The sequence below is a fragment of the Drosophila sulfurigaster genome, chromosome 2L (assembly GCF_023558435.1).
Source record: "Drosophila sulfurigaster albostrigata strain 15112-1811.04 chromosome 2L, ASM2355843v2, whole genome shotgun sequence".
NCBI classification, from domain to species: domain Eukaryota; kingdom Metazoa; phylum Arthropoda; class Insecta; order Diptera; family Drosophilidae; genus Drosophila; species Drosophila sulfurigaster.
Window position 1 is genome coordinate 19,716,802 of NC_084881.1, and position 26,359 is coordinate 19,743,160.

General features: G+C 43.7%; 10 protein-coding genes across 15 annotated transcripts; 4 read left to right on the forward strand and 6 right to left on the reverse strand.

Annotated features, from left to right (window-relative positions):
- The first annotated feature begins 253 nt into the window (after positions 1–253).
- On the forward strand, positions 254–3,800 carry LOC133850597 (E3 ubiquitin-protein ligase msl-2). Its single transcript, XM_062286723.1, has 3 exons — positions 254–2,697; positions 2,763–3,027; positions 3,199–3,800. The coding sequence occupies exons 1-3, from the start codon at positions 366–368 to the stop codon at positions 3,314–3,316; spliced, it is 2,715 nt and encodes a 904-aa protein (XP_062142707.1). The 5' UTR covers positions 254–365; the 3' UTR covers positions 3,317–3,800.
- A 589-nt stretch (positions 3,801–4,389) lies between these two features.
- Positions 4,390–6,471, forward strand: LOC133850947 (uncharacterized). Of its 4 annotated transcripts, none has more exons than XM_062287207.1 (3): positions 4,390–4,630; positions 4,686–4,954; positions 5,381–6,471. In XM_062287207.1, exons 1-3 carry the CDS (start codon positions 4,552–4,554, stop codon positions 6,404–6,406), a joined length of 1,374 nt encoding a protein of 457 aa, XP_062143191.1. In that variant the 5' UTR covers positions 4,390–4,551; the 3' UTR covers positions 6,407–6,471. The 4 variants fall into 4 exon arrangements, with proteins under 4 accessions (XP_062143191.1, XP_062143192.1, XP_062143193.1 ...); XM_062287208.1 differs by having other exon boundaries at positions 4,689–4,954; XM_062287209.1 differs by having other exon boundaries at positions 4,390–4,621.
- Positions 6,410–9,478, reverse strand: LOC133850944 (exocyst complex component 2). The gene is made up of 4 exons (XM_062287204.1): positions 9,286–9,478; positions 8,615–9,229; positions 6,720–8,553; positions 6,410–6,660 (listed from the first exon to the last, which is right to left on the reverse strand). Exons 1-4 carry the CDS (start codon positions 9,392–9,394, stop codon positions 6,522–6,524), a joined length of 2,697 nt encoding a protein of 898 aa, XP_062143188.1. The 5' UTR covers positions 9,395–9,478; the 3' UTR covers positions 6,410–6,521.
- Positions 9,479–9,589: 111 nt separating this feature from the next.
- On the forward strand, positions 9,590–13,005 carry LOC133850945 (conserved oligomeric Golgi complex subunit 3). Its single transcript, XM_062287205.1, has 8 exons — positions 9,590–9,869; positions 9,942–10,435; positions 10,489–10,976; positions 11,037–11,176; positions 11,231–11,391; positions 11,453–11,567; positions 11,623–12,371; positions 12,438–13,005. Exons 1-8 carry the CDS (start codon positions 9,701–9,703, stop codon positions 12,768–12,770), a joined length of 2,649 nt encoding a protein of 882 aa, XP_062143189.1. The 5' UTR covers positions 9,590–9,700; the 3' UTR covers positions 12,771–13,005.
- On the reverse strand, positions 12,856–14,198 carry LOC133850951 (AN1-type zinc finger protein 2A). Its single transcript, XM_062287214.1, has 3 exons — positions 14,009–14,198; positions 13,351–13,913; positions 12,856–13,289 (listed from the first exon to the last, which is right to left on the reverse strand). The coding sequence occupies exons 1-3, from the start codon at positions 14,061–14,063 to the stop codon at positions 13,134–13,136; spliced, it is 774 nt and encodes a 257-aa protein (XP_062143198.1). The 5' UTR covers positions 14,064–14,198; the 3' UTR covers positions 12,856–13,133.
- Positions 14,199–14,644: 446 nt separating this feature from the next.
- Positions 14,645–17,094, reverse strand: LOC133850946 (sorting nexin-2). Its single transcript, XM_062287206.1, has 5 exons — positions 16,772–17,094; positions 16,419–16,540; positions 15,443–16,328; positions 15,228–15,380; positions 14,645–15,158 (listed from the first exon to the last, which is right to left on the reverse strand). Exons 1-5 carry the CDS (start codon positions 16,964–16,966, stop codon positions 15,108–15,110), a joined length of 1,407 nt encoding a protein of 468 aa, XP_062143190.1. The 5' UTR covers positions 16,967–17,094; the 3' UTR covers positions 14,645–15,107.
- Positions 17,095–17,191: 97 nt separating this feature from the next.
- Positions 17,192–18,084, reverse strand: LOC133850949 (trypsin delta-like). Its single transcript, XM_062287211.1, has one exon. The coding sequence runs from the start codon at positions 18,049–18,051 to the stop codon at positions 17,239–17,241; it is 813 nt and encodes a 270-aa protein (XP_062143195.1). The 5' UTR covers positions 18,052–18,084; the 3' UTR covers positions 17,192–17,238.
- Positions 18,085–18,796: 712 nt separating this feature from the next.
- On the reverse strand, positions 18,797–19,815 carry LOC133850950 (trypsin-like). The gene has a single exon (XM_062287213.1). It carries the CDS (start codon positions 19,674–19,676, stop codon positions 18,864–18,866), a length of 813 nt encoding a protein of 270 aa, XP_062143197.1. The 5' UTR covers positions 19,677–19,815; the 3' UTR covers positions 18,797–18,863.
- A 456-nt stretch (positions 19,816–20,271) lies between these two features.
- On the forward strand, positions 20,272–21,829 carry LOC133850608 (ras-related protein Rab6). The gene has a single exon (XM_062286734.1). The coding sequence runs from the start codon at positions 20,642–20,644 to the stop codon at positions 21,266–21,268; it is 627 nt and encodes a 208-aa protein (XP_062142718.1). The 5' UTR covers positions 20,272–20,641; the 3' UTR covers positions 21,269–21,829.
- An 873-nt stretch (positions 21,830–22,702) lies between these two features.
- On the reverse strand, positions 22,703–26,347 carry LOC133850606 (threonine--tRNA ligase 1, cytoplasmic). 3 transcript variants are annotated; one of them, XM_062286731.1, is made up of 4 exons: positions 26,194–26,347; positions 25,357–25,420; positions 24,520–24,953; positions 22,703–24,453 (listed from the first exon to the last, which is right to left on the reverse strand). In XM_062286731.1, the coding sequence occupies exons 1-4, from the start codon at positions 26,245–26,247 to the stop codon at positions 22,867–22,869; spliced, it is 2,139 nt and encodes a 712-aa protein (XP_062142715.1). In that variant the 5' UTR covers positions 26,248–26,347; the 3' UTR covers positions 22,703–22,866. The 3 variants fall into 3 exon arrangements, with proteins under 3 accessions (XP_062142715.1, XP_062142714.1, XP_062142716.1); XM_062286730.1 differs by lacking the exon at positions 26,194–26,347 and adding an exon at positions 25,975–26,154; XM_062286732.1 differs by lacking the exon at positions 26,194–26,347 and adding an exon at positions 25,515–25,539.
- Between the last annotated feature and the right edge of the window lie 12 nt (positions 26,348–26,359).

Below are 26,359 nucleotides of genomic sequence, written 5' to 3' on the forward strand. Positions count from 1 at the left end.
GCACGTGAAAAGTATTTTTAAGTATTTAGCTGCTAAGTGAAAGAGTGCAACAACAACGACAACTTCAAGGAACGTCTGGCTTAATTAATTCAAAACCGGTGAAAATTCTGTTTTATGCAAAAGTGTGTTTTTCAAATTGCTGGGCAATTAAGAAAGAATCAAAAAAGAAACAGAGGAAAGCAGGCAGACGACACAGCATCAGCAGTAGTTTGGCCAGCGGAGTCGCTGCCCGGCTGCGGTGGCTGTAAACAAACCAAGCACCAACACTTGTACAGTCGCCCACACACACACAAAATAACACACAGACTAACAGTCGACATACACAGGCAATTGCAAACACAAACTATTACACACACCTGTACACAATGGAAGCGCAAATTGTTTATATAAAACTCTTGCGACTGTCATTGAAATCCGCATCTAATGTGTCTAAGATCCGCCTGCAAGAATTGGCCGCTGGCATTGGTGAACTGCGTCAGCTGTTGTCCTGTGTCGTCTGCCGCGAACTGCTCAAGGATCCCTACGAACCGGCGCGACGTCGCTGCGGCCATCATGTATGTCGGCTTTGTTTGCGCGGTCGCAAGCGCTTGAAACCAAGTTGCGAACAGTGTCAGGATTGCTTCGACTTCAAAACGTACAAGGAGAACAAATCCATGGCCTGGCAAGTTCTGTGTTATCAGACACTGTGCAAACAGCTGCAGCACTCGTTACTCTATGCTCAGCTTGCCGGGCAGCGGCCGCTCAACTGTAGACAGTACAATGAACTGGGTACGACGATGTCACGTATTCAACTGCCCGATGAGACAGCCCAGTGGTTCATACGCGAGGGCGCCAACTACAATGATATGTGCGATACCTTTTTGCCGCAACCCGATAGACTGACGCTAAAGGACATTGCATCGCTGCCCGCTGAGACGCCACCCACGACGGCGGCCACCACACCTGAGCTGCCCTATGAGCAGCACTTACCGGAGCAACAGCTGTCGCTAACGGACATTGAGCTGGAGGCAGCGGCCACGGGCGATCAATACATGCATCATCCTTTGCCCCTGTTGGCCTCATCCTCAAGTGCAGCGCGCATGCTACAGATTCCCACTGCGGCTACGCAGACCATCATGACAGCTGGCTACATGGAGCCCAGCTGGACGGATCAAGTGGATCTCTCGGCGGCTTTCACACTGAACACCTTTGGTCACAGCGGCGCCACAGCCAACTATGCTACCTATGTGCTGCCCAGCGGCTGCACAGAGCTTCCACTGCATATGCCAGCCATTGGTCAAGTGGTCGAAGTGCCTCTGGAAGCAATGACAGCCAGCACATCGACAGCTGTGGTCCCAGTCCCAGAAGCAGTGCCAGCTACCGTGACCTTTAAGCGCCGCCATGCGGAGCTGCTGGCTGAGGAGCTGCAACAACAGCAATTGGAACAGCAACAGGAGAAGATTAGTCGGTTGCCGCAGAAGCCCACAATCATCTCATCTGTGCAGGTCAAGCCACCAACTGCTCTTGCTCCGCTGGCTGCAGTTCCCAATACGATAACAGCAACTGTCCCCAAGACAATGGCAGTAACAGTTCCCAAGACAATGACATCAACTGTTCCCAAGGCAATGCATGCAGCTGTGACCACAGTTGTCCCCAAGACACCAATAGCAACATCTAAGCTATTGACAGCAACTCCAGCAACTACCAAAGCATTGACTGCCACTGTAGCTGCTGCAATTCCGAAAGCCACAACATCATCACTAGCTGTGACAGTTCCCAAGGCAACAACTTCGCTGACCGCCACAGTTCCAAAGGCAACAACATCATCACTGGGCGCAACAGCTCCCAAGACATTGACAACTCCTGTAGTTGTTAAGGTCTCGAAGGCATCGATATCTCTAACTACATCTGTTCCCAAGACTCTCACAACATCTGTAGCTGCAAAAGCTCCCAAAGTATCCACATCTTCAACTGCAACTGCTCCTAAAATGTCGACATCTCAAACTGCCACAATTCCCAAGAAACTCCCAACATCTGTGGCTGCCATAGCAACCAAAACAACCTTGGCAACTGCTTCACCATCCAAAGGCACAACATTGACTAGAAGCGCCGTCAATGCCAAGACCACAACGACCGCTCAAGCAGCCACAATGTCTAAATCAACAGTTTCCGCTAAGGCACAAGCAACTGTCCAGGCAGCTGCTGTAGTCACTACGCGCAGCACAGCAACATCAAGAGCTGCTGCAGCTCCAGTAGCTCCAACAACCGCCAGAGTGGCAGCCGTAGCTGCGCCGCCTAAGGTCATCGAAAAGTCGCCAAAGGAGTTGCGCGCATCCCAAAAACTGAAGCCAAAGGAGAAACGCGGATGCCGCTGTGGTACCTCATCCGCCCCGGGCAAAGCCACATGTCGCACCACGCGTTGTGCCTGCTACGTGGTGGGCTTGAAATGCGTAGACTGCAAGTGCAATGGTTGCAAGAATCCACACACTTATGTGGGTGACAGCAGCGATGAAGACGATACTGATTCCGAGCTTGAGGCTGAGATGGAGGCAGAAATGGCGGCAGAGGAAGCAGAAGTTGTGACTGAGGAGCCTGTTGAGGCGTCACCGCCACCACCAGCGCCGATGCCATCGGGTGTTACACTGGTACTAGTGTCCAATCCACAAGCATCGCAGCGTCCTATGGTCGTGATGCAAAACGAAAGTGGCGAATATCAGTGTAAGTACCGAATATCATTCTCTGAGCTGAGTAAGTGCTTCTATTTAATTCCTTTCCATTCGCAGATTTCAACGCCTTCAATGGCTCCGTGCCCATAGATCCCGTTGAAGCTGGCTTCCCGTGTGTCGTGATGCCACCTCCTCCAGCGCCGCCGTCAGTTGAACAGACAGCAAAGAAATTCAAGGTCTCACCGCCACAAACAGAGATGACCTCACATTCACGACTGGAATCGGTGGATGAGCTGCTTGGTGCCAGCTCCAAGAGTAAAGTGGTTGTCGGCGACTGTCCCCAGGCATTGTTTGAGGACATTATGTCCGGCTCGGATGATTTGTAAGCAGAAATCGTAATGTTTTCATGTGTTGCTGCTGCGTGCGTCTTGTAAAGAATTGAGTTGCCATGTTTCGTTCGTTTTCGTCGATGTAGTTAGAACTCCAATGTCATCTTTGTTCCAAATTGTTGTCCGTATCATCTCATAACACAATTGCACATTGCATTTTTCAGATTCAACGTTAACTACACATACATTTGTATACATGTATTTTGTAACCAGCAGCGATTCCTTAAGTTGTTGCTAGGAATCTTTACTGGACAATTGAAATTATTTATGATCGCTAAGTGATAATAATCTATATGTATGTACATTCAAGAATGTATGGTAAACAGAGTCAGGCACCGCATGTCGAACTTATCTTAGGCGAAAGTGAAAGCAATAGTCAAACAAACAATTTAATTCTAATCAATATTTCGACCCCTTTTTACATTGATTGTACTACTGTAAAACTAGAATTTTTTAACATTCAACAGTTTTGCAAAAAGGGGTCGATTTTTCAATCGTCTAACGAATAATCGAATCGTAAAAATATTGAAACTTCCTTAATAATGCGGTCGCTGTAAACCAAAAACAAAACAACAATTTTTTTTCATATATATAAGGCAATTTTTTTCATATGTATAAGACAATTTTTTTCATAACTATAAGCAACATTTTTTTCATATGCATAAGACAATTTTTTTTAATAGCTATAAGGCAATTCTTTTCTAAGCTAAGAACCTTTTTTTGAGCATGAAACCTTTTTTTTTTAACATACAACTTTTTTTTGAGCACGTGAAACCCAATTTTTTTTCATAATTTAAGATTATTTATATATTTGCAAATGGAAATTGCAATAAAGAAATTATTCATTCTATTATAACCAAATTGGACAAGCATTCGCATCATTTCTCTTTAACGTTTCAGCTTTAATAAAGAAAATATTTATTATTAAAATTTATTAAAATAGGAGAAACAAAGATATTAATAAAGGATTTGCGATTTAGTCACAAGTTTTGCAACAATTAAAAGAGCAAAGGGATCTATTAATATTATATAGAAATGTTATCAAATCGACAAGCTAGACTTGATATAGGAGCTATATTTCTTCAGGCAAATGAAATCGATCACAAATAAAATCTGAAGGTTGAAGGTAAATTCTGGAAATATTTTAAAGAGTAGAAGAGTACAAATTTCCCAATGATGTTTGAGTGTAACATATCAAAACTACACTCAAAGCGGAGATTAATCAAAAGCGCCGAGTCGGAGCTAAACTCAATTGTGTTGAGCTCGAGTCGGATTGGATCTGCTCGGACAGCTGCTGTGCCCTTAGATAAGCGTCGGCTGGCTGGCTACATATGTGAAGTGCGCATCATTATCTGTTGATTAACTCGCGCCAGTCGTCAGTTGAAATCGGAGCCGAGTAGATGCAGCACTTATAGCATCCGCATCCGTATTCTTTTCTCGTTCCCGTTGTTGTTGTTGTTGTTGAACTGATAAGCATACATACATATATAGTATAAATAATAGTAAGAAATAATAAGATGAAGACGCTGATAATTTTACTCGTGGCACTTTTATCGCTTACACAAACGCACTCACAGGATGTGAATGGTGAGCATGGTATTTATACAACATAGATGAATTGAACCTTGTCACCTTGTCGCAAACCCCTTAGAAGCTTTCGATGACGATGGAAATGACGCACATAATGCCATGGCCACTGAGAATCGCGTGGCCGCACAAGTTGAGGCACTGCTAGAACATTTCAAGCAAGAAGATCCGGTTGGTCTACCATCTTCTGCTGTGGAGGTTGCGGATCCTATGGATTGTCCTAATGTAGCAAAGAGCATTGGCGTCGGCACACTTAACATGATGGAATTGAAGGCTTACGGCCTGTCCAAATTCCGCATCACAAGCATCAATATGGACTTGAAGGATATGCTGGTAAGTCAACATAATTAAGAACAGTTTTGATAAATTTGTCAGCTCTGTCCGCTTGCTTAAACTTCCATCCTTCCAAGTCTTTCACATCAAAGAAAAATATTGTGCGCAATTAAACCCCATTCTAAAAGTTTTCTGAGACAATCTAAGGCAATCGTAGATAATTACATTTTGGCATAAACAACTCTTAATAACTTACCTTCTAAAAGGTTTCTAAATATTTCAGTAGAATTGCTCCATTAATTCGAAAGATATTATATAATTAGCTTCAGTCGCTAAATTCAATTCGAAATAAAATCAATTATGCGCGCAATTGTAAACCTAAAGCTGACAGCCTCGGTTGAGTTAATCATAATAATAGTCAATGGAATGAATTCCCATTGCTGGATCTGTAGTCTGCTAAAATTGTCCTTATTTCTGCATCTTTAGGTAACCGGACACGTAACGCTAGACGAAATGGTGGTCAAAGGCAGATACAAATTGGCCGCCTTATTCTCAAACTCCAACGGACCGTGCTCGATCACATTGAGAAGGGTTCATTTCACAGCCTTGGCCACGCTGGCTGCACAGAGCGATGGCCGTCTAGCAGTGGATCAAATGAAGACGGACATTACGTTTGGTGAAATGGCCATGGATTTCCAGAATCTCGGCTTCATGGGCAGCATGTTCCAAGGCGTACTCAATTCCGCGCCCAATCTAGTGTTTGATGCCATGAAGCCGTTTATGCTGCAGGATGTAGAAAAACAGCTGACCGGAGATATCGATAAGTTTATTGTTGAAAAGCTCGGAGATCCCCGAATGCCCAACTCCATTAGGCCATTGGACACCATGATTGCGCAGACACGCAAGCAGGTGCGTGAATATGGCTTTGATCCGTATCATTTGCCGGACATGAATCGCACCATGGGCGTATTGAGTGCTCAGCTAACAAACACTTGGATACGTGGCGTCTCTAGCTTCTATCGCGTGGGCAACGTAACGGTGGCTCTGGTGAACAACACGATCACGATGCGCTTTCAAGTGGGCACCCAAGAACTGTCGGGTGCCGGACAATGGGAGGTTGGCATGGGCATGATGTCACGCATTGGACACGTTCAGTTCACTGTGCATCATCTGCGCGCCACGCTCGAGTTTAGTCAGGCACTCGACACGCGTCAGCGGCCGCTGATCAAGGATCTGCAATTGGATTTGGGCAACATTCAAGTGCGTTGCAGCGGCGCTGGCACGTTGGACTATGTGATGGAGTTTGCTGTTAATGTGCTGCCCAATTTGTTGCGCTATCAAATAATGGATGCCATCGAAAATCCCATCAAACAGCGTGTGCAGGAGACGCTCAATACCATCGACATAGAGCAGGCCATCAAGCAGTGGATAGCAAAGCATCCCACCGATGAAAATTCCAAAATTAGTTTCGATATTAAACCCATGCTCGATGAGTTGAAGAAAACAATGTAATAATTAATATAAGTAGCATGTGTGTGCTTTAATCATTTACAAATAAAGTTGAGAGCATCCTTTAAGATCGATCCGTTTAACGTCTAATCAGAGTGGAGGAATGTGTCGGGCATGCTTAAGGCTCCTTAACCGCAAAGCAGAGCAACTGCAGTCGCATGTTGCGCTTCACACGCTCCAGAATTTCATCCGCTTTGCGCTTCTGTTCGCCATTCAGCGGCGGACTAATTGCCTCCAGTGCCTCCAAAAAGTAGTTTCTAGAACGAGAATAAAACAGTTGATATCGGGTTGTAAAGGTTTGATAGAGTCCGCTTACTTGGCCGTCTCGTTAGTGTAGTTCTCGAGGGCATCGCGAAGCAGACGAATGTCCACATGCGCTTGGATCGCACCCGTGTGACTAAAGCGCTGCACACAGCTCATAAGACGTGCCAACTCCTCGGAGATGGTCTGCACAATGGACTCGAGTATGGGACGCAGTAGCGTCGGTGAAATGCTATAAATTTCCGAGTAGACGCCCACCAAATTGTCGCAGCATTCATGCGCATAGGGACGCAATTGTCCAGCACCAATTTCCATCTCATGATCCCATTGAAAACGTCCCAAATACATTGAGGGCTCAATGGTGCCCACCAGCGGATCACCCTTGTGCTCCACATATTCCTCCAGCAAATTCGTGAATAACTGATTTACATTGTAGCGTGCTGACTCAATAGCAAGCGTTGGCAGTGGATATCCATAGCGCACAAACAAATTGCCCAGATGATGAAAGAAGCTCTTGTTACAGTACGCATAGTTGGCTAAGCAGCACAGCATCCGTTGCTCCCAGTTGACTGCGGCGCCCACCGAGTTTCCCACACCCGACACTGACTCAGGTTGCTGGGCATTGGGAAAGCCAAGCAGTTGCGATACATTGTGCGTGGGCGTCTCATCATCGTGGCTGGCAAACGCCAGCTCTGCAATCACTCCGCTAAACGCGGAGAGCAGCTCTTGTAGTCGCTGTGTCACCTCGCGCTGACCATCCGAATGTGGTTCCAGCAGATTTCCCTCACGTGCCTCAGGCTGCATGCAAACCGTTTGCACCTCTTCCAAAGTCTCGACTAGAAGCGACTCCAAGGCAGCTGGCAATGAAGTTGCACCCGGATATTCTTCCACACTCATTTCCCACGTCTCCAGCGCATCCAGTTTCTTGCAACGATCCGTAGCACGTTTAAATATGATAGAGAAACAAAACAGACGCACCTCATCAATCAATCGTTGTATAATATCCAATGCTTCCGAGGGTAAGTCCAATCCAATCAACGTGGCGTAAGCAATCCTTGTGTAACGCAAACATTGCGGCACCCAGGGTAGAAAATGATGTGTAGCCGACGAAGAGCCAATGGGCCAGGCGAGTCCACTTGTCTGACGCAAAGCACGTTGATCAGCAGCAATGAGAATGGCCAACCTCAAATACACACAGAACTTCTCTATGGCCGTCAACACCATGCGCTTAAAATCACCCGGCTTAGGATCATGAGGTCCACGCAGATCCCCCGTGAAGTAAAACTGTCCAAGGCGCCACAAATCTGGCAGCTGAGAGGCGGCAATGTCGCAGAGCTCTTCACAGAAATTGACGCGACTGGGCGGCTGGCTGGGATCACGACTTTTGGACTTTTCCTGTACATTCGCCTCTTTGTTGGCATGCTGCTCAAACGTCTGGCGGAAAGTGGCCTCCAAGTACTTGGCACGCGCCTCAATGGCGTCCCAGGCGGGATCCGTATTGCGCAAACGATCCCCAACGGTTGTGCCGCTCTGCTGTAGTTCCAAACTTGACAAAGCCTTGATAAGTTTCTTCTGGTGCTCAACACTTTGTGGCATCTTGACAACCTTTTCGTGCAACTGCCGTCGTATAAGCAGTATGCGTTGATCAACCTCCTCCAGCACCTGGCGAAAGATGTGTATCTCGGTTTTGCCAAACAAGTTCTTAGCACGCGAATAATCATTTACGACTATGTCGTATTCGGCTGCCTTCGCACGGCGATCGACTGCATTGGGCAGACAGAAGAGAAATTTGTGGCGGGAGAGCGCAAAGAGCACCGAGCGTGTGGAGTCGGCTTTCTCCTTGCGCACCAGCACATCAGTAAAGATCTTTTGGGATTCACTGATGGAGTCTAGCGTAAGAAAAAAGAACAGTTGAATCGGAATTAAAATTAAACTGTAAAATCAACTTACTCTCGATGGACTGCTCCAGTATGTTGAGTGGCTCGCTGCCATGCAGCTTGACATCCTCTTGCAGCTTATCGCGTATGTTCATCAGCGTGTCCAACTGATCAATGACCGAACCAGCATTTGATTTGAGAAACGACAGCTGTCCCTCCTTTTGACTCTCCACCTTGCGCTTCAAGTAAGCCAAGCCAGCTTTCAAATCCTCAAACGACGTGGCCAAATGATTCTCTAGCAAAAACCAGGCAGGCGAGAAATTTTCTTGCGACAAATCTCCACAAGCGTCCGGAATCAAATCACGCAAATCTTCAGGAATTTTCTGCTCATTGCCCTCGATGGACAGACCCAGCGGATCCTCTTGTGTGAGTCCAGACTGGGCGAGTGTACGGCGACCCCAGGCAAAATTCTGTGATGGCGACTCCTCAATCCACACAGCCGACTCCTTGAGAGGTCCAATTGTCTCGTGATAGGCTCGAAATTGCACTGTTGAAGTGCCGACACCGCCACTGAGAGTTGTAACAATGATGTCACCCTTGCCTTTAGCTGGACCACTGCGTGCAATGATTTTGTTGGGCGACTTCCACTCGGCAGACAACAGGCAATCGGAACCGCAAATTTTAAGACCTGCAAAAGAGACTCGAGTTACAACAACAGGGGGCGTCAGAAACGATGACGAATACCGATCAGATCTTGGATGCGAGTGCCCAGGAACTCGCCGCGTATGATGACACGTGTACCGGGTGGACCCTCCTTCGGCGACAGGCCCGTTACGACAGGCTGTGGGGCCATTGGGACCAAATAAAAAAACTTTAACAAAAAGAAACAACGCCTAACGAAAGTGCAACAGCAGCAAACTAAGACTTTCGATTAATCAACAATATGTGCACACTTAACGATAACACAATACCTATCGTCAGCTGTTATATTAATGGACACTGTTAATTTCAAAGTGTGTGCACACAGAATAGGTAAACAGCTGTTCGATTAGTTAACAGTGTGTGCATACGAACCGATGAACAGCTGTTCGATTAATTAACGGTGTGTGCACACTTAATCGTACGAACAGCTGTTGTGTTGTTGGCTTCCAGCAGGAAAATGGATGACGTCGCCAGCGCGCAAAGTGAAAATGAAAATTTGCGTAAAATACGAAATCGTTTAATGCAATGGGAGACAAAAAACGATCCACTCGCCGCACTCAATGCTCAGCAAGAGGAGCACTTGGAAGTGCTAACCAGCTTATGGCAGGACGACGAAATAACGGCAAGTAAACAAATGGGACACGCAATTTCCCCAAAAACAACAATTATTTATTGTGCCGAAATTTGTTTATAGGCAGCCACAACTCCTACTAAAGAAGCCAACAAACAGTTGGCAACCAGCAGCGAGGTTGACATACAACAATTGCCAGCGGGCGGACTGCAGAATACAAATGATTTTCTGCTCTGGTTCGTCAACGTCAATGCGGAGATTGAACAACGTGGCGATGCCGATTATCACAAGTATCTGCAGCAATTGGAGCAACGCAAGGCGGAATGTGCTCACATGCTCACACAAATCTCAGTGGCCATGGAGCGATTGGGTGCCTTAAGCTCCGAATACGAATTTGTCTCCCAGAAGACAAGTGCATTAAATACGGCCAGTGAGCAGTTGATTGATGAGCAGCAAAAACTGCAGGAGTTAAACAGTGAGATACAGCGGCGCCTGCACTACTTCAGTCAAGTGGAGCTGCTGCTGCAGCGGCTACAGAGTCCCACATTGTCGGTGGCCAGTGAAGCATTTCGTGAGTGTCTTAATAAAATAGACGAATGCTTAAACTATTTGGCAGAGCACGTAAGTACAAGATAACTCCTTAAATTCACCCAATAAATATGCCTTGCTTGCAGCCCAACTTCAAGGATGCGGCTGCCTATAATGTCAAGTATAAGCAGTGTCTAGCCAAAGCTACTGGACTGGTGCGCAATTACATCATCAATGTGATCAATCAGGCTACTGAGGCGACTCTTAATCCACGCAATAACAGCGGCGATACTGCGCTGCAAGCCCCTGATGCCGCTTTTGCTTTGTACTATGGCAAGTATCAAACCTCAGCGGCGAAAGTGAAGCGTGTGGCTCAGTTGATTGAAACCCGGCTGGAGAATAGCAACAGCAGTGAGTACAGCCAACTGATGACGGATCTGCAACAACATTATCTGGCACAGCGAGCCAGTGTCATGTCCCCAGCTGTCAATCAATCCATACAGAATGTAAAGAACGCTCACAAGGGCGATCACTGTTCGCTGACGCGCAGTGCTTGCGCTTTTTTGGTGCACGTCTGCCAGGATGAGCAGCGTCTTTATTATCAGTTCTTTAGTACTGGAGCTCCTCATTTAACGTAAGTTGTAGTGCGCAATTCTTGCAATGTATGCAACATTAATTCTTTTAAATTTTTCAGTGTTTATCTTGAGGGACTTTGCACGATTCTGTATGACACAATGCGGCCGTTTATCATACACATTAATCATTTGGAAACGTTGGCCGAGATATGCTCCATTCTCCGCATTGAAATGCTCGAAGAGCATGTGCAACAAAATCGTAAGATGCTTATACATTATACGAGACGGTATGACTGATTCGATTATTTTATAGCCGCTGCTTTGGAAGCATTTGCCACTATTGCACATCAGTTGCTGCAAGATGTACAGGAGCGTTTGGTGTTCCGTGCGCATTTGTATTTGCAGTCCGACATCCAAAACTACAATCCATCAACGGGAGATCTGGCCTACCCCGAGAAGCTGGAAATGATGGAGGTGTATACAATTGCTGCACAGTTTTATACAAGATTTCACTCACTGGAAATTCTCGTTACAGAGCATTGCCTTGTCGCTTCAAGAGCCAACACAACTGCGTCGCTCGGACTCGCGCGCCTCCATGATGTCCACTGAAGCAGAGAGCGTGGACACCGCCTACAGAGTTAAGCAAATGAGTAAGTCTCATTGGTAATCCACAACATATGATACCAACTAAAAATGTACTTCTAGATTCGCCTGCTGATCTGCATGGCATGTGGTATCCAACTGTGCGTCGTACTTTGGTCTGTCTCTCGCGTCTCTATCGCTGTGTGGATCGCCCCATATTCCAAGGATTATCCCAGGAGGCCTTGAGGGTCTGCATACAAAGTGTTTCACAGGCGGCGGTTAAAATTGGCGCCGCCAAAACGCCTATTGATGGCGAACTCTTTGAAATCAAACACTTGCTTATTCTGCGCGAACAAATTGCTCCATTTCGTGTGGACTTCACTGTCAAGGAGACTTCGCTGGACTTTAGCAAGGTGAAGACTGCTGCTTTTGGACTGCTGCAAAAACGCAAGCAGCTCTTCTCCATGGGAAGCAATAATGCGCTGTTGGAATTTCTGCTCGAAGGTACGCCACAGATAAAAGAACATTTGCTGGACTCGCGCAAAGAAGTCGATCGTCAGCTAAAGACAGTGTGTGAGCAATATATTAAGGATGCAGTGCATATGCTGGTGGGACCACTAATAACATTCCTCGACAAGGCACAAGCGCTGTTGGCCACCACTGCAACAAGCGATGCGTCCAAGGAGCCAGGAGCGACTGCCAAAGTCAACTATGTGCTGCGTCAAAGCAGCTGGGCGAGTCCACAGCAGATAAGCAGCATTATACAAGAGACACAGCGTCTTATCAAGGCTAAGTTGGCTGTGCTGCAGCGGGCGATGCAGCTGTATTTGAGCAACCGTGATACCGAGTTTATAATCTTTCGTCCCATACGTGTAAGCAGATATTCTTTAATATGTTGTAATTGGTTTGTAAAGTAATCTCATCGTCTCTACTTGCAGAACAATATTATACAATCATTTGTCAAGTTGGAGCAATTACTAACGACAAATGGCTATACACAGGATGACATGATCATCACAAGTTGCCCCTCAGCGGAACAAGTGTCCATTTTACTTTCTAGCGCCAGCATCTTGGCTGCCGAGGGTGTGGCCAGCTTTGCAGCAGCGGCGCGCAAAATCAGCACCTCATCATCAACAGGAGGGGATTCAACAGTTGGCCGCAAATTGAGCACAATTTCCAATAAGGAGCAGCAACAACAACAGCAGCAGGCAGTGGTAATCGAGGAGCCGGAGAGTGAACAAGTTGCCCCTGCTGTTGTTAGCGACGAATAGTTTTTGCAATATATTGTATCCTTATGTTTAACAAAACACACACTGTATGTATTCTTTGTATTTAACAAGCTAAGGCAAATTCAAATATGTGTATATTACAGTTTTTATTCATTTCCAAAGTAGAGCTAAATAAGCTAAATTATTTTTGCTAAGCAGCCCTTAATAAGCATGCCGCGAGAGAATGTGACGAAGTCAACGTACATAATTATCAACATTATATAAATTACAATTACAATTACAAACAAAATGACAAAATTGATTTAATTAACAACCTAAGTGTAGTATTTGGGGGCAGTAAAAGACGCCGCTGGTCAAGTGAATGATTTGTGATATGTTTTGCGCAGTTTGTTTTTTTTTTTTTAACTAGGAGAGCGAACATTTATCCTTGTCACGTCCACCAACAGTTGTGGCACGTTGCGCATTCGCTGCGGCTGCTGCAGCACTTTGGCTACTCTGGGCTGTACCATCCTGCTCCATAATAGACAACGCCAAGGCGTGGGCCAAAGCCTCATCTTCCGTCTGCATAAAAGAGTGTGTTTAATTATATATTCGACATTTTATTTAATTAGCGACGTCTTACCATATTGCCTTGTATGTTTTGTACTTGACTGCGCTGCGCAACAGCTGCCGTTGTTGTGGACACTTGTCTGGCTTTGGCATTATTTGCAGATTGTTGATTTCTGCTTTGCAAACGCTTCTCGGCGGCCTGCGCGGCCATCGCACGTGTATCGCTAAAGATCTTGAAAACACCCTGTGATGTGCTGCTGCTGCTAGCAGCAGTGCTGACATTGCTTTGTGTAGGCGGCTTACAGTCGTGATCGCTGCTGTGGCGATGACGTAGACAGAAATTCAATTTGCACTGTGAGCACTGCACAGGAATCAGTTCTTTGCGTTTGCAGCCCTTTGCATGACAGCGATTCGTATAGATCTTTTTGCTATCTGACTGGCACTGCTTATCAATATGCTGACCAACCGTTAGGTCAGGCTCCACTCCAGGAGCGGTGGGAACGGGTTCTCCGCATAGCGGACAGATGGGTACTTGAAAGTTCTTCTTGTGGGCACCTGGGCAATTGTGGCGATCGTAATTGTAGTGCGAGGCACAAAAAACCTTGTCACAAGAGTCGCACTTTACTGGTAGGAAATCTGTTGAAATTGTGTTTATTGAGAAATTATTCAAATATTATACTTCCTATTGTTATTGTTATGTTTGAATGAAGGTCACAATGCTCAAAACTTACCCAATCTGTTGCATGTTGCTTCGTTGCAATGCTGGCCCAAATGTGGAAACTCCATAGCTAAACTATTGCTTTCAACGTTTGCTGACAAATTAAATACGTGTAATGATGTGCGCTATGATTTTATAAAGCTATAATTGGACAAAAAACTTCGAGAAGGCGCTAGACGCCAATCACACAATGACTAAACAATATAGCATTTTCGTCATTCACAACGAAGCCCTATGAGGTTTGCCATTCACTAGCAATCATTGTGTCGCAATCGATATCGATAAAAAGCAGGAACTCTTTTAAGCTGACCGTTAAAATTCAAAATTTACTCTTTTTAGCTTTAAATATTTAATAAATGTAAATGTGTAAATTGTAGCATCTCCTTCAGAATTTCAATTGCATGCTTCGCCATATTATTACATATAAAATTTGCTATCTATACGTACATATTTACAAATTTATTTGTTGAAATATAATGCTGTTTTTGCGTGAGATACAAAATGTTTTAATTAGGAATATACATAAATATGTACCAACAACAATCAAGAAAGGTTATTTCCCAATTAATCAATCACTTTACTTTACAATTAAATTTTTTCAGTTTTCTTTTCATTGAAGTTTTTTCTATAGATAATACCGAATATAGAATGAGAATATTTTTCGCTCAGCGCTTAGCGACATTTATGTAGACTACACCAAAAAGTCGTCTATAATAAACATTTGTCTCGTTTTGTATACATTTACAAAAATAAAAGCAACATTTCGCAATAATAATTATAATAATAATAATAGTAATCATAATAATTACTGTGTAAGGATAAAAATATGTGTGTAATAAAAGTTGAACTTTTTTTATGCAAGCATGAATTGTTACCCCCTTCATTGGTAAATGATAACAATTATTTGAGAGGAATTTAAAGCGTTTGGAAAATGTCCAACTGCGGCGAAGAACATCAGTGGTAATAACTTGTTGTAAGAGGTGACGACAAATTGGTCCCGCTAAAAAAAAACAGATGTCCACACATTCATAATAATATTGAATATTTTCGTAGCACACTGCGTCGCCATTTGTTAAACATTTTAAAAATGCAACTGGCATTGGAAATCAAAGTTAAACGATCTCTCGGGCAACTGGTGCAAAGGCCTCCCAATAGCTGATGATCTACAAGACAGAAAGAGAATATATGAATATACGATAATAATAGTTAACACTCTAGATACTGCAATTTACCTGTTGCTGATGCGCCATTTGAACCTCAATGTACTTGATGATGTTGGCCTTAAAGTCTTTCACTCTGCTTATTTCAAAGCGTTCCATTTCGCGCTTGATTTCCGCCGATATATCATCAAATTGTTGCTGACAGCGTTGCACCTTGCCTTGCCACTGCAATATAACAATAAAAGATTAAAACCATTTGCAATAACGATATTGTAAAGTTGTCAAACCTCTTCAACCTCCTGTTGCGCCTGATCCAGTTTGTCGGCACGATTGGCCAGCTCATAGCGTCCACGATTCTCGCGTCGTTTCGACAACTGCATTTGGGCATATTGCCAATTCTGAAATGCCTTGACACGTTCATGGAATATGCACTTGATGGCACCGAATAGCCCCAAATAGTCTTTGATAAACTCGGCGAGTATATAAAAGTCTGAATTGGCCTGCTCGGAGCGCAACAGCTCAATCTTTTCTTCCACATCAGCCAAATGCGACAACGCACGCGACAGTCCAGTATGCTCCTCACAAGTGCTTAACATAGCGGCGGATTTTGCCACCAAACCCGTCAACACAGATAATTCACGACGCGAAGAGACCAACGATTTGAGTGCCGATGACAATTTTTGCAGATTCGCGTCGAGATGCTCCACCTCAGTGATCTTATCATCGAACCAAGGATCATTCTCATCCATTTTGTACGTGATCTTGTTTACAGTCTCGCCAACTTTGTTAAACAACCGTATGACGCCAGCGCCGCTTAAAGCCGATGTATTAACGGCACGCGGCAACTCCTGATCACTCTCCAGGAAATTTACAAAATCCAGATCGACTCGCAACACCGGATGCTGGGCTGTGCGATGGACAAAACGCTCTAGGGCAGCACGTCTTATCTCTATCCATTCCTGATTGATGGGCGTGCCCGGCTCTGTTTGTTGTGGACTCATTTTGACCTTGGTGCTGCCAATAATATTCTTGGATGGCGCCGGCGGAATAATGCGACCCATGCGCATATATTTGTTCACCAACAGATCATGGATGCCCAGGAAATCACTGAAGCGACGCAAAGTGCTAAATTCGTTGCGTTTGAATTTCGGAATGTTTGTTTTCGTCGTCACTCTACAAAAACGATGGTAGGCAAATCGGAATTTCAATAAGTATATGTCAATACAAAAAAATTAGACGATAAGGCGATTGATGATGACTCACTTGTAGGCCAAATAGGAGCTCATGCCATCGCCGACTTTTTGTGGATCGGATACAACAATTTGTATGAACAAATCACCATCATCGGTCAATATCTCTTCCAGATTGCTACTCGAAATACGACGCTGCAAAGTTTGAATTATCAAGTGCATTAATAAGCGATAAATCGACACATAAATTTGGGCAAGGGGCGTAAAGAAGAGGAAGCTTCGATCTTTGTGTGCTAGTGACGTTGTCAACATCAAACAAAGCAAAGCAGAGCAGATAAAATAAACAGTAAACGACGCCGCCCATTCATTGTTGCGTTCAATTAAAGATAATTCAATCTAATATTTACTAAATCAAGTGTAACTCACATGCACTTCGCTTGGGGTCATTGCTGAGACGAACAAATCATTATTTTCATTCTGCTCCAACGTTACGCTGCCCGGCGCTGGAACTTCTTCCTCATCGGATGCAGCGGCTGACGCTGAGCCATCGTTGTTGATGTCCACATCGGCAAATTCGCGACTCTGCTCGTTTGGTGTTGTTGCTGGTGTCTCAACTTCCATTTTGCTGTCTGGCACGCTCAATACTAATTAATTAACTAAATGCTGGTTTCGTTCGCTGACACACAAATAAAATTATTGGAATTCTTTTCTTTTTTGTCGCCCACTATCGACTATCGACTTGTTTGTTATCGACTTGCAATCTAGTTCTACAACTCTCTACTCGACATGTATCGATACTGCTCTGGTGCAACTTTTTGCAGTGTGACCAACAAAAAAATACTACAATTCAATATTGCTCGTATATTTATTGCATTAAACAAATAAAAGTTTGGTTATTGCACAACTTGATTAGACGCAATCCACGATATAAACGATGAAACTTGCACGTAAACAGATGGTGAATTGGCCAGACCACATGGCAGCTTGCCCCACGACACAATGCCAATCAAAACATTGTCTTGCACCAATGGGCCACCAGAATCCGAAGTACAAATGCTCACGCCTCCTGTTAAAGGACCCGTACACAAATTAGTGGAATGCACATCACTGCCTTTTTGGCCTAACGCCGTTTCACAGGAGGTCAGACTGATAATGGGCACATTGGCAGCCACTTGTAGCACACTTGGATACGACGCAGTATTGGTAGTCGATGTACTTCCCCAGCCATACAAGTTTGCAGTTCCAGTGGGAACCACACCAGACTGCGGTAGCGTAACGGGCGCCACAGCAGCACTCCAGGTGAACGCAGTGGGCGTGTAAATCAAACCAATGTCATAGGGCACAGTGCCGCCAGTGTACAAATCATTAATCACAAAGTAACTGATGCTACGTGTCTGGGTTGTGGACGCTGTTCCAGCCACTGCATTGCTGCCAGCCACAAGTGTGCTGCCGAGCACCTGGGCACTATTCGTCAAACAGTGGGCAGCCGTGACCAGCCAGTTGGCATTGAGGATGCTGGCTGCGCAGTAATGCGTGGCCTGGTACTGCATGGATACGGCATAAGGTGCCGCATTGACGGCAGCCGCTGTTCCGCCAACTACGCGTCCATTGGGTGATATTGCTATGGCTGCACAGCAGCCGAGGAGTAGCAGAATGGAGCTTAGGATCAAGCGGATGCTCGATTTACTTTGACTATACCGAGTCATGGTTTTCGGGGAACTGTTTACCTTTCCCTTTATCGACTGCTCTTTAAATTAAATGGAGATACGTGCTGCAAAAATGATAAGAAATTTCAATTTTGCGCTCATACTTCAAAGATAAGCGGGTTTATTGGGAAGGGAAGCCAACAACAATAACAACAAACAATATAAGGTAGTAGCCTGTCTTTATTTCTAATAAGTTTCGTATTGCGAATTGTCAAAGATTAATTAATGCCACAATAATTGTATAAGATAAACACACATGCCAGTTACAGACATTGTCACGTACTTATCATACAGTTTTTTGTTATTACTACAGGGTGTCGGCACTATTTGTATTTGAATTATAATTTTATTGTCGAGTACCAATTGCACGGGATACTCGAAGCTCTTTAATTACTTAAATATAAACATTGACGACAGACAACAGACTTTGTATGATTAAAAATACTATCATAAGAAGTAGCAGAATACTTATTACGTTAAAATTGTTTTTGGGAAAACAAGATGTTACAGTAGTCAATTTCTTAACTATCATTTCCATCCTACTTTATACGCAAAATAAATTTTATTACAAATACTTTATTACAACTGTAATAGTACGGTTTATAGAAAGTTAAATTTGTCGATAGTGCTAATAATAAATTTTACGGCTATTTTGCAATTCCACTCAGAAAAATTCCCCTCTGAAAATTTCCTCAAAAAAAAACAAATTAACTTATCGACTAGATAAATTGAAAGTAATTAAAAATATATTGTGAAAAAATATTAATTTTATCTTCAATGTATATTTCTTTAATGGTTTAGCATAATTTTTATTACACACGCTGATTGGCTGATATCCAGGTTATAAACGAAGAAACTTGCACATAGACGGAAGGCGAATTGAGCTGACCACACGGCAGCTTGCCCCAGGAGACAATGCCAATCAAGACGTTACCCTGCACCAGAGGACCACCAGAATCCGAAGTACAAATACTCACTTTACCGGTCAGCGGACCTGTGCACAAATTTGTGCTATGAAGATCTCTTCCCTTCTGACCCAGCGCAGTTTCACAGGAGGTCAGACTGATGATGGGTACATTAGCAGCCACTTGCAGTTCTTTGGGATATGAGGCGGCACTCGAAGTCGAGGTACTTCCCCAGCCATACAAGTTGGCAGTTCCAGTGGGAATCACACCAGACTTGGGCAAACTAACAGCAGCAACGGCAGCTGTCCAAGTGAAAGCGGTTGGCGTGTAGATCAATCCAATATCATATGGTACAGTTCCACCAGTATATAGATCATTCACCACAAAGTGAGTGATGCTTCGCTTTTGTGTTGTGGACGCTGTTCCAGCCACAGCATTGCTTCCAGCCACGAGAGTGCTGCCAAGCACTTGGGCACGATTGGAGAGACAATGGGCAGCTGTCACCAACCAGTGGGCATTGATGATGCTTGCGGCGCAGTAGTGAGTGCTCTTATATTGCATGGACACCGCAGAGGGTGCCGCATTAACGGATGCTGTTTTTCCGCCAACTACACGACCCTCAGGACCAAGCTGGTCCGTTGTTGACCCAGTAGAGAGTCCAAGGAAGAGGCAGCATAGGATCGCAAAGATGCTAGATTTAGTTTGACTGTCCAAAGCCATGGTTGTCGAGGAACTGTTTACCTTTCCCTTTATCGACTGCTCTTTAAATTAAATGGAGATATGACTGCTCGCGACGGCTTATGATAAGAAAATTCAATTTTCTAGCGATACTCTAAAGATAATAAATTTATTGGGAAGGGAACGCTGATTATTTATTGCCCAGCAGAACTACAAACTTTGACAATAGTGTTTATTTATTTTGATACTTTGTGTTTGCAATTGCTAAAGATTATTTCTGAGATTACAAATACGAATTATAAATCTATTAATAGGTGTTATAATCGAACTATTAAATACTTATTGAGATATTATATTAAACGCCAATTTATTTAGCTCAGAAAAATTAGAGGTGAACTTTAACTAAGCAAATAAGATTTTTTACAGCATAGAAGAACAACTTATACTTTCGTTCGTTTATAATTGTTGGGAGAGTTAGGGTATTTTGAATTAGTGACAGTTACTTTTACAACTACGGCAGTATTTATTTGGGATTGCAGTATTTTTACCGTCATACTTTCGATATTTATTTCGATGAGCGCATTTTTGCGCATCTGGTTGCAAACTCTGATTATCGATATAGATGAGTTATCGATACTTATAGTCAACCATACAACTGACTCAGAATCGACTTGGTGGCTGACTTTTTTCCACAAGAAATTTGGTGTAAATTTACGATTGGAAATCGCCCAATTCGCTTTGCAAATAAAACCTCACTGTGCAGTTCAGTGTGCGCGTGTGAATACAACATATTGCAACAACTACTATTTATTAAACGGAAAGTGCAACGTGTGCAATTGGAAGCCGCAAAAACGTATCACGCCCCAGTCCCGTAGGCACAACAATAGGTGGAGAGAGTGCGCAAGCGAGAGTGAGCGAGAGAGGAGAGGAGGTCAGCAAACCCGCAATTAAGAAAAAAAGTCGACACGTAGAGACAACAGTCTAAAGAAACTTAATAGTAAACAATCATGTCATCCGGCGACTTTGGCAATCCGCTGCGCAAATTCAAATTGGTGTTCCTCGGCGAGCAGAGCGTCGGCAAGACATCGCTGATTACACGCTTCATGTACGACAGCTTCGACAACACCTATCAGGCGACAATTGGTATTGATTTTCTATCCAAAACCATGTACCTCGAGGATCGCACAGTGCGTCTTCAACTCTGGGATACGGCGGGTCAAGAACGCTTCCGTTCACTGATACCATCGTACATTCGCGACTCCACTGTGGCTGTGGTTGTGTACGATATAACGAACACAAACTCATTCCATCAGACATCCAAGTGGATCGATGATGTGCGCACCGAGCGTGGCAGTGATGTCATCATCATGCTGGTGGGCAATAAGACGGATCTCTCGGATAAGAGACAAGTGTCCACCGAAGAGGGCGAACGCAAGGCGAAAGAGCTAAATGTGATGTTTATCGAGACGAGCGCCAAGGCCGGCTACAATGTGAAGCAGCTGTTCAGACGGGTCGCCGCGGCGTTGCCAGGCATGGATTCCACGGAGAATAAACCTTCGGAGGATATGCAAGAGGTTGTGCTTAAGGATTCGCCCAATGAGACGAAGGATCCCGAAGGAGGCTGCGCTTGCTAGAATTGGGCAAACGACACCCTTTCCTCGCCTCCCCACATCCTTCAACACAACCTCCGCTGCAACCTCGACGACGACTTCAACAACAACCTTCAGACATTGACACGCGCTGGCGACGAGTGTAAACCAGGTGTATGTGGAACTTGCAAGCTAAATACGAAATAAATACAAGACACAGGCACACACACATACACACAACAATTTTATGTTTAAGTTTATTTATATATATAAAAACAAAAACAAAAAAGTATAAAACGAAATGATAGCAAAACATAAATAGACTAAACAACTAATTTAACGCAATCGGCTAAAAATATGTACGTTAAATCAAGTATGCGCCTAATCCTAGATCCTAATCCTAAATCCCAAGCTAAGTTTAGTTCACATAGTTCTTGAAACTGGCAGCTTAACGTTTCGATTATTGTTCTCTTGATGTATGTCAAATTTAAGAAAGTTATGACTAAACAAGAAATAAGATATCATGGCACCCAAATCTGGAGCGTGTGAGCTAAGCTTAAAACTTGAACTCTCTTACAATTTGTACTTACCACAAAGCAACAAAAACAAAGCAAAAGAAAAACATTTGAACACATAACAACAGCTAGAACTAGATGAACATTCCAAATGATAAGCTGGTTGGCTTCTTCCAAATGGAGAAGAGGTTAAAGATAAAGATACAGATTCGAAAATACAGATACCACAGCGCCAGCTTGTGTTCAAGCCCAGAGAGTCCTTCCTCCCTCCATCCCCAATTAAACCTATTAAAATAGTAGATCAGATAGATAATTGCTTGATTATCATCAACCACGTTATCAATTCAAGAAGCGATTCTGCGATTTCGTTTTTGCCCATTGTTTGTGACTCGTATTTATTTGAAGCCCCGTTTTGTTTGCGGCTTTTTTTTATTTTGTTTTTGAGTATTCAGCAGTTGGTTGGCGCAGAACTTGGCATCTTATGAGTAATAAATAAATAAACAAATATTTATATATATATCTAAATATATATATATATGATATGATATTTTTATGAAGAAGCAAGAGGCACGAGAGTAAACAATTAACAATTAAACAATATATATTAACAATTTTTGCTTCGATTAGCGAGATGATGATGATGAAGGAAAAGAACTTTGTGCATTTTTTACGCAAGCAAAGCAAACAAAGCTTACAAAATTGAGAAAATACGAAACGCAATTTTTAATAAATCAAATTATGAAACTAAACATAATAAGTATTAGCAATAAATTAAAAAAAAAACACTACACCATGCTAATGTAGATTTCTTTAGGAATGTGAAGAGTTGACTCATCAGCGTTTATTATCTTATCGTACGATAAGTGGGCCATTTTTACTAAATGGTGATTGATTGTAATATACTTTTTTTCAGATATGAAAATAGTCCTCATCTTAGCACTAAAGATATTAAAACTATAGTTAATTGGTTTACCCCTGTTGGGGGTTCTTCATTTATTTGAGGATTTCTTGTAATTTAAAAAGCGTAAATACAACTGAAAAAAATGCCGCGGTCATTTTGCATTTGCTGTGCAAAAAGCTATAACTTTTGGTTATACATATAAATAGTAGAGTACATGAATTTTCTTTTTAAAAGCTGTCTTCGTTTGTGATGAATTCATCGCGTATCTTCTGCAGCTTGGTTATCAAATCAGCCACAGAGACTTCGCCATGCACCTTGTTATCACGAGTGCGCACATTCACCGTGGTCGACGAGCGCTCCTTATCGCCCACAACCAGAATGAAATTGAATTGTGCCAACTGAGCATTTCGTATCTTCTTGTTCATCGTGTCGCCGGCATCGCAATCCGCTTCACTCATAAATCCAGCCGCATACAACTGATCGCGCACGCTCTTCGCATACTCATCGTAAGCGGGACCCACGGGCACGACCATCACCTGGCGTGGCGATAGCCAGAATGGCCATTTGCCAGCATAGTTCTCCGTGAGAATGGCAATCATGCGCTCCACAGAGCCAAGGATGGCACGATGGATGATCACTGGACGTTTCTTTTCGCCATCGTCGGCGATGTAGTTGAGATTGAAACGTATGGGCAGCTGGAAATCCAACTGTATGGTTGCGCATTGGAAGGGTCGCTTCAGTGCATCCATAATTGTAATATCAATTTTGGGTCCATAGAAGGCGCCATCGCCGGGATTCTCTTTCCATGGCTTGCCAAACTCATCGAGCGATTCGGCAAGCGCCTTCTCAGCAGCATTCCATTGCTCCAGCTCACCCAGATACTTCTCGGGGCGAGTGGACAACACCAGTTGGAAGTCAAAGCCAAAGATAGTGTAGACATGACGTAAAAAGTCCAAACATCCCTTCATTTCGCCCTTGATCTGCTCAGGTGCGCAGAAGATGTGCGCATCGTCCTGCTGGAAGCGACGTACGCGTGTCAAGCCCGTCAATGCGCCGGACAATTCATTGCGATGCAACACACCAAAGTCGGCCATGCGCAATGGCAACTCGCGCCACGATCGATTGCGGTTGTCAAAGATCAGACAATGACCAGGACAGTTCATGGGCTTGAGCGCAAACTTTTCCTTTTCCGCCTCAAAGGAGAACATATTGTCGGCATAATGCTCCCAATGACCCGATGTCATCCACAGCTTGGCATTGTAGATATTGGGCGAGATGACTTCCTGGAAGCCACGCTTTCGGTACTCGCCGCGTATCAGATTCATCAACGTGTTGTAGATATGTGCGCCGCGTGGCTGAAAGAAGCACGAACCGGGCGACAGTTCATGGAAAAAGAACAGCTCTTGCTCACGTCCAATCTTGCGGTGATCACGCTTTGCTGCCTCCTCTTGTAGTTTCTCCCATTCCTTCAACTGCTTGGGCTCCGGGAATGAGATGCCGTAGACGCGCTGTAAAGTTTCGGCATCAGCCTTGCCTTCCCAATAGGTTGATGAGTTCTTGGTGATCTTTAGTGCCTTGACTTTGCCAGTGTGACGCACATGCGGGCCACGGCACAAATCAATCAATGAGCCGCATTTGTAGACCGTGGTGCGATCTGTGGTGACTTTCTCATTGAGAATGCGCACCTTGAACTCGTTGTATTTGAACATTTCGAGCAGATCGGCTTTCTTCATCTCCAGACGCTCAAAGTTTTGCTTTTCCTTGACAATCTGTTTAATCAGGGTCTCCATGGTACCGTATTCCGTGGTGGAGATCTGTTTTAGGCAATCAAATGAATTTAATTTCATACTATATTAGTTAAAAGAATTATTGGTACTTACGCCATCGCCATCCAAGTGCATGTCGTAGTAGAAGCCACTTTCAATTGGCGGACCATAGCACAAGTGACCGCCATAGATACGCTCCATGGCTTCACCCATAATATGAGCTGAGCTGTGCCAAAACACGGCCTGTGCATCGGGATCATCGAACTTAAGCAGCTGCAAATTGCAATCGCCCTCCAGCACACGATCCAGATCCCAAACTTCGCCATTCACCTTCGAGATGATAGTGTTATCAGCCAGGCCTTGACTAATGCCACGTGCCACATCGTAAGGCGTAGTCTCCCAAGAGGTAGCATCCACTTGCTTGCCATCGGGCAGCGTCACTTTGATTGCCGCACGCGGCTTCGCAGCCAGCTCAGCCAAATATTCCGCCTTGCATTTCTCCCATAGCACGTTGCGCTCCTCGATATACTGCGGCCAGGGATTAAGCTCTAATTAAAAAAAAGTTGTGTTAGTTAAAATTTTGGATTCCAAAATAAAACTTTAGCTAATATAATAACATAAACTTTAAATATAAAAGTACAATTTTAAACCAAGTAACTTAAGAAGCTTTTTGTCATTAACTTGAAATTAAGATCGAATTAAATAATCTTAGGCAAGAAAATCAGCAAACATAAAATAATAATGCTATCTTTAACTATGATTGCTCAAGGTTATTTTACTGAAACTCCACCCAATAAAAAATGAAAGCTATACAGAGATATACGGGTAATATCGAAAAAATCGATCATTTTAACTGGTAATCAATATTAAGTATACGCGCTCTTGAGCCGCTTATTGAACACCAACTTATCCTACATAACTTTGGGCTTCGGGTGTAATTATTCTAATTACCTTTGCGACCATCTCCGCCGCCAGCGGCTGGTTTTTCCTTTTTCTCCTTCTTCATCTTAGCAGCCTGCAAATGCAATGAGAACGAACAGAAAATCAATAATACTGGAAATGTGCAGCGTGCAGAATTTTTTATTATTAAACACAAGTGAAATATCAACCTCAGAGCTAAATACGCAGTTCTAATAAGTAATTAGATTTTTAATGTATTTTTGGTGTTTTCGGTTTCTGTTTCAGTTTCAGTTTCGTGTTGTTTTCTTATTTCGTCGTTTGCACAGTTGTCGAACACAAATGATTTTCGACACTATTTGAACTTCCGTCTCTTTTTATCTCAATTCGTCGGAATCTGATGCAATAAAACGGTAGTTTTTAGTCAGAGTAAATGCACAGTAGGGAAGCGGAGGACAAGTTATCCATTTCAGCTGAAGTTAGTGACGTCACAAACAAATGCAGTAAGCACTTTCACACTGATTCATTTGTTGGCATTTAATGGTACACACAAACACGAACATACACACATACAGATAAGCACAGGTGAATGTGAGCGTGTGATGTGGCACTTAACAATTAAAAATGATAGGGAATAATACACAATTGCGTACGGAGGGAAACAACACCAACCAAAGTTGCGTAGCTGCTGCTCTGAATGTCTTGCTGTTGTTGTTGTCGTTGTTTTGGCTGCTGTCGATTTTTGTTCACCGCCAACAGAGCTCGAATATTGTGCAAAGATCTTTGCTGATTGTAACTGCTTCTCAGCGCACTAACAAACGGCAACACTTTGAACATTACACTTGTTATTATTAACTGTTTCTAATACACAAGAAAGGATATTTAACATGCCTTCTGCTTATTTAAATCCAAATTACTTAATTCCGACACCACGTTGTCACCCATATTATTGCAGAAAAGAGAGCAGAACTTTAGCGGCTTTCTGTGACACACCAATCGTGTGACTGCAACTGTAATCTGCAAAATGCACTAAATCTCGACGCAAGATATACTCACA